Raw genomic sequence first — 6,552 nt, forward strand, 5'->3', positions numbered from 1 at the left:
ATTAGAGGCATATTAAAAAAGCATATGGATGCAGGGTGTTATTTTTATAATCTATTATAATATATCATCTTTATCAGATCTAAAGTTTTATTTACAAATAGGAACAGCTCTTTTTCTTTTAATATCTATCTATCTGTCTGTCTGTCTGTCTATCTATCATCTACTTTTGTTAGTTTTAATATGCATTTTATTTTAATTATTTTTAAATGATTTTTTTAAATTATTATTATTATTAACAACGTACAAAAATAACTAACTGTGCATGATAAAGTTGGAGGCAGTGACTCGGGTGTGTGACACCTGCTCCTTGGATCCTGGAGTTGTTTGGAGTCCGGATCAATATAGCGCGTCTACAGTGCGCCGCACTGCATTCCCCATACCCATGAGGCTGCGCGTATTCTCAGCGCGTGAGAGAGTGGGTGAACGCTGAGGGTCGCGGCAAAAGGTTTGTCTTCTTTTCGTTTTTAACCCAATGTTTCACCCCGCACCAGGCCAAGTCGACGAGGGAACCGCTGATCCTCGCCCCACAGCCTCGACACACTTTCAGTCAGATATGAACGGCAGCGGGCGGCCCAGGACGACCTCGTTCGCTGAGCCTCAGAGGGCGTCCGGAGCCGCTGCAGCATCCGCCGGATCCGCCGCTGTCGTGGGGAGCAACGCAGGAAAGCCCGGGGTCTCGCAGGCCTCGGCGGACAGTTCATCTGCTTGCGCAAATTTAAAACTATCTAGTGAGTATATAACCGAAGTTATCTCAGTTACGAGTCGACATATCGTGTATATAACTGAACAGCACACCCATGTTTTCTTGATATCGACAGTCGTGTCATCTTCACGAAACTAGCCTAAGCTAACCAAGGAAAATTGTCACAATTTTGAGTTAAATTATAAACCGAGAAATACTGACTAGCTGTGCGGCGTAGACAGCCTTTTGGGACATTAACAAAAATTCCAATGGCGTTGGCGTTGGTTCAGTGATGGTAATACCATGGTACTTTTATATAACATGGTACTGATTTCCATATGAATGTGCATTGTATTTATATGGAACATAAAATAATACAATGGTGCTGCCAGAGAAAACTGTATTACAATGGTCCCATACCCCAAAATAACACAACTTTACCATGGTAAGATGTCAGAAAACATGGCAGTACCCTAGTCAGTTGTGTAGTGCGATAGTGGATAATGCTATCTTAAGTAGGCAGCACACTAGGATTTAAGACACTATCATACACTTATAATAAGAATAACTGGTTGACAAGCATGTTCTTCCACAGTGCTGTTATTAAAGTGATTGTTTAAATGCTTTACTGGGCAACTTACTAGGTTGTAGGGCATGTTGAATAGGTGGTAACTACCCTTCCTGACACTGTCATGATGTCCTGTGTGAAGGACACAAACAGGTCAGGCCCGTATTTAGTGATATATGTGCCATGTTTCATTTAAACTTGCACACTTTTTTTACCAAGTACACTTGCATGAGGCTTTTTATTTTAAGTTTATGTCCAATATGCATATCATTCTACAGCTTTTATATATGCTGATATAATAATATATGCTAATATGTGAATATATTTCCTTAACATTATGTTTTGAATAATACCCTGTATATGCCAAATCGGTAGGAATATACAGTATTTATTTTAGAGAGAGTATTTATTTTAGAGAGTAGCATTGCTGAATGAATGTACTTGCTGCAAGAACATCATCCCTGACCAAAATTTTCTGGTGCGTATTTGTCCGTTTACACCCAGGGAACAATCTGATCTAATCAGATCTAATGTCTCAAATGTGTTGTAGGAGACAGTGGGAAGGTGACCACAGTGGTTGCCACCCCAGGCCAGGGCCCGGATCGCCCGCAGGAGGTGTCCTACACTGATATCAAGGTGATCGGTAATGGCTCCTTTGGCGTGGTGTATCAGGCACGCCTCATTGACAGTCAGGAGTGGGTGGCCATCAAGAAGGTACTTCAAGATAAGCGGTTTAAGGTATGACACACCCTCACACAAGCATATAAATACTTTGTTCAATAACAAATTTTTTAAGAGCAATTCCTGTGTACTAGTTCACAACTGCCTGATTTGGTACTAAATTACACATGAAATGTAACAGAGTTCGACTCCTAGTCTTTGACGTCAACAACAACAAAAACACTGTAAATCCTAAGTTAGAAAAACAAAAATAGTTTTAACAAACTACTAAATTAGTAGAACTTTAGTTAAATTTTTTCTATTACACAAGAATGTTAATTGTAATTAAACTGAAATATTGACTAGCTCACAAACTCAATTTTATTGCGTAACATCATATTAACTCTGAAAAATCACTTTTTTGCAGTTAACTGCTAGCCAGCAATAGCACTTTTGCATGTACTGATGTAACTAGTAAAGAGACTATCACTATAAACAGTAAGCGACATGGAATAGTTAATTTTTAATAGTTAACAGAACATATTAAAAATTTTATTTGGTAGTTAAAAATAAAGCAGAAAGAAATATAATAGATGAAAAACAAAAAAAAAAAAGAAAAAAATTTTTTTTTATTAAAAAATAAAATGAAAAAAGAACATACCAAAATATTAAAACTAAAATGAAAACAAAAATAAAAGCAAATTAAAAATGTTAATACGTACTATAATAATATATAAATAATACTAACATAACACTGATTGTGACCCACCAGTTGTAGATGTAAAGATTACTTAAAGAGCAATGTATTATGCAAACTATAAAGGCTTGTTCACACTGGGACGAATATCGCGCGTGATTATCGCCGACGTTTAACGCCTCCTGACTAGGCCTGTCGCAATAATCAATATATCAAATTATCGCACAATATATGTACATGACCTCAATCATTTTTGGTGACGCAATATATTGCTCATTATATTTACTTAAAAATTAATGTCTTCTTATCTTCTAATCTTTTGCAGCTTCCCGTACATAACGTGGTGTAGTCATGAGGTGCTAGTTCAAATTTAAAAAAAGCTTCTACAAACAAAGTTTAATCTGCAGGTATGGCCTTGTTTAGGGATCTGTGCCTTTGTGCATACGGACATCTGACTGCTAAGTAGTGATTGTGTTTTTCAGCAATAGTGTGCACCCTTCATTTACTGAGAAAAAAGGTCGGAAAAATCTGTAGATGGAAAAATCTCCATTTGAAAAAGTCTGCTTTTTTTTTTTTTTCTACTTGTTACTTTGCACTTTTTGTTAGAAAATGTTTATTTACTATTAATTCAGGTTTTTAAGGGTATGTAATATTTTGATACTTAATTTCCATGATCTAAATGTTTGTTGTCATTTGGAAGTGTGTAGGCCTTCTTGCATTATTATGCTGTTACATTATGATTATATATTCAGTGGCATAAAATGGTCTTTAAAATGACAATAATATCGCTTATCGCAATTATTTCTGGGGAAATATATCGCACAACAAAAAGTTGTTATCGTGACAGGCCTATTCCTAACTAAACAAAGGGCGCCAATGTGAGCGTGCACACCGACGCGCAAAACGCGAGGCGTAAAAGCGTCATTTTTTAAAAAACGCCTCGGGCTCGTTTTTTTGGTTTGACGCGCTGCATTAAAAACTGGCCGACCAATGAGATTGCCGCTTTTGTTCACGTGCCTGGAGCTGCTGAAGTAACAGTAAAACACGCGTCGAAAAACGTCGGCGATAAGTGCGCTCGATAGTCGTCCCGGTGTGTACGAGGCTGGAGTGTTATAAATTCTTTGTATGTTACCTGTCAGTCAACAGATGCTTTTCATTCAGAGTGACTGGCCTTACACTAATTGGGAGCAGTCTTGAGTTAAGAGACCTTCTCAGTCTCAATATTCTGAATTGAATATCTCACCAGTATGTTATTTGACCAACACCACCCTCTATTTCAGCCTTACACCGCTAACCGTTTCCATGACCCACAAGTGCTGTCCACTACCAAACCTAACACTGTGTCCTTGAACGAGGCACTTAAACCCAGGCTGCTGTAGGGGAATTGACTGTCGTGACTACTTGTGTGTAAATATTCTTATATATTCTATATTCTAATAGTCTTTCTTCTGTGTTCATGAAGAACCGAGAACTTCAGATCATGAGAAAACTGGACCACTGCAATATAGTGAGGCTGCGCTATTTCTTCTATTGCAGTGGAGAAAATAAATGCGGCCTTGTTGAAGCTAAGAGACTTCTTTCAAAAGCATTAAAAACTTACAGGGCCCAAACTTTTGAATAGTCTTGCATGTCATGAGAATATCTGTTAAATTAGGTTCGGATCGTTGTAGTTAAAAAGATAATGGTGACTCTTTTCATTCTGATAGCCTGTTCTATTGACAAGTATGTGCTTGTTGATTGTATGGGCATAAATAATGAGTTGGACCTGCTATAACAGCTTCCACATTTCTGGGAAGTCTTTCGGTTAAAAGTTAAAATATGGATACAAGCGCTTGCCCTTATAATTTTGGCCATGTAGTGTATTTTTGGCAAATTCAATTCAAGTTTATTTGTATAGTGCTTTTCACGATACCAATTGTTGCAAAGCAGCTTTACAGAAAATATTAAGTTTCTACAGTATATTTAGGAGTAGGTTATTAGTGGTGACTATGGCAGAAATGTACAGTAAGAATCATGCAGGACATTTGTTGCAAAGCTCTATATTTACACTACTGTTGAAAAGTTTGGGGTCAAGAATGTTTTTTTTTAATTAATATTTTTGAGCAAGAGTGCGTAATGCATTAAAATGATTTAAAGTGACAGTAAAGGCATTAACGATTTTAAAGAAAGAATCCTGGTTGCCACAAAAAATATAAAGCAGCACACCTGTTTTCAATATTAGTAATAATAAGAAATGTTTCTTGAGCAGCAAATCAGCATATTAGAATGATTTCTGAAGGTGATACTGAAGACTTCTACAGTATATTTAGGAGTAGGTTATTAGTGGTGACTATGGCAGAAATGTACAGTAAGAATCATGCAGTTAGTTACAAATTACACGTAATCAAACAGACAGTGAACACTATTAACTGCAGTGATTATATGTTGCAGTTGCGATTAAGCAAAATTTGGTAGTTTTATATGTTGTTCCAGGGTTAGCATCATCTGGTTATTGTTTGTCATAATTTACAGAGGTTAATGTGTCTTTATTCCACAGAAGGACGAGGTTTACCTCAATCTGGTGCTGGACTATGTGCCTGAGACCGTCTACAGGGTGTCACGGCACTTCAGCAAAGCTAAAACCATTATTCCCATCTTTTATGTGAAGGTAAAGTTGACTGAACAAACACTTCAATTCTTGAAATTTTAACAAGGCAACACAATTCCAAATTGACCATTTTTACTCTCTATAAATGTTTTTGGTTTAATTGTGCACAATTCATCAGTTCGTGCTGTTGATGAACTATATTTGTAATGTATAGATCAATGTGAGTTGCTTCCATGTCTAGCAAACACGAGCAGCTTTCAGTTAAGCAAATTTTACTACTACAGTTAGAGCCATATTAGTTGGCAGAAGAATTAATCCTATCATGATTAATAAATGAACTGTTTGTCTACTGTTTTATTAGATTTCTTTTATGTCGTCACTTTGGGAAAACCATTGACACACAGCCTCTCAAGGTTTATTGCTTTAATAACTTTTCATGCTTCTGAGACAACTCTTATTTTTGCTGACATAACCAAAGCCATATGGACAGGAAATAAATGAGATAATAATAATATTGCCTATGTTTCCCAATCCAGTCAAATCATGATGGATAAAATAAGCACCAAGGCCCACCGTACATTATTTCCTGCATAATATTCAGTTTCACTTTGAAATGAGTCACATTGTTAGAATTTGTTTGTTTGTTTATTTATATTTTTAAATGTATATTTTAATTATCTTGCCAGAATGGGTTTAAGGGTTAGTTCACCCAAAAATGAAAATTAGCCCATAAATGACTCACCCTCAAGTCATCCTAGGTGTATATGACTTTCTTCTTTCAGACGGATCCAGTCGGAGTTATATTAAAAATTGTCTTTGATCTTTCAAGCTGTTTCATGGCACTCAGCGGGTGTTGCTTGCGTCAGTCCAAAAGCACTTAATTAAAATGTGCCCATCCATTAAAAAAAAGTGCCTCACACAGCTCCGGGGGGTGAACAAAGGCCTTCTGTAGCGAATCGATGCGTTTTTGTAAGAAAAATATCCATATTCAAAACGTAATAATCACTTTAATGTAGCTTGCGCTCACTGTTGTAAAGGGAAGCAGCTCCGGGCTGATGAGGTCAGCGCTGTGCATGCGCCGGTGAGTCTCGTGAAAACCAACGTTTGTTTACAGGATCAAAGGAAGCAAAGTGTCCTCACTTTAGCAAAGGAAAACCAGTCTCCTCTGGGCTTATATCGAAATCCTCTGACATTCTTCTTTACAAATCTTCGTTTTGTACTTCTAATTAGTGACCGTTGTTTTGTTTTGATCTCTCCGCTGCACTTCCGCATGCGTCACTTCTGAGCGGCGCATGCGCAACGCCGACAACATACGTCATCCACCCAGAACTTCTTCCAGTTTTCAACAGTGAGCGCAA

The 6,552-nt window shown here is 37.3% G+C and overlaps 1 protein-coding gene across 2 annotated transcripts in view; it reads left to right on the top strand.

Annotated features, from left to right (window-relative positions):
* The first annotated feature begins 290 nt into the window (after positions 1-290).
* The window catches only part of gsk3aa (glycogen synthase kinase 3 alpha a), a 19,737-nt gene continuing 13,475 nt past the window's right edge, over positions 291-6,552 (top strand). For both annotated transcript variants that reach the window (XM_016455932.1, XM_016455933.1), the window contains exons 1-4: positions 291-728; positions 1,801-1,988; positions 4,070-4,151; positions 5,142-5,254. In XM_016455932.1, the coding sequence (XP_016311418.1) occupies positions 473-728; positions 1,801-1,988; positions 4,070-4,151; positions 5,142-5,254 (639 nt within the window). In that variant the 5' untranslated portion in view covers positions 291-472. The remainder of the gene's footprint in view (positions 729-1,800; positions 1,989-4,069; positions 4,152-5,141; positions 5,255-6,552) is intronic.

Source organism: Sinocyclocheilus anshuiensis, unplaced genomic scaffold (genome assembly GCF_001515605.1).
Source record: "Sinocyclocheilus anshuiensis isolate Anshui unplaced genomic scaffold, SAMN03320099.WGS_v1.1 scaffold379, whole genome shotgun sequence".
NCBI classification, from domain to species: Eukaryota; Metazoa; Chordata; class Actinopteri; order Cypriniformes; family Cyprinidae; genus Sinocyclocheilus; species Sinocyclocheilus anshuiensis.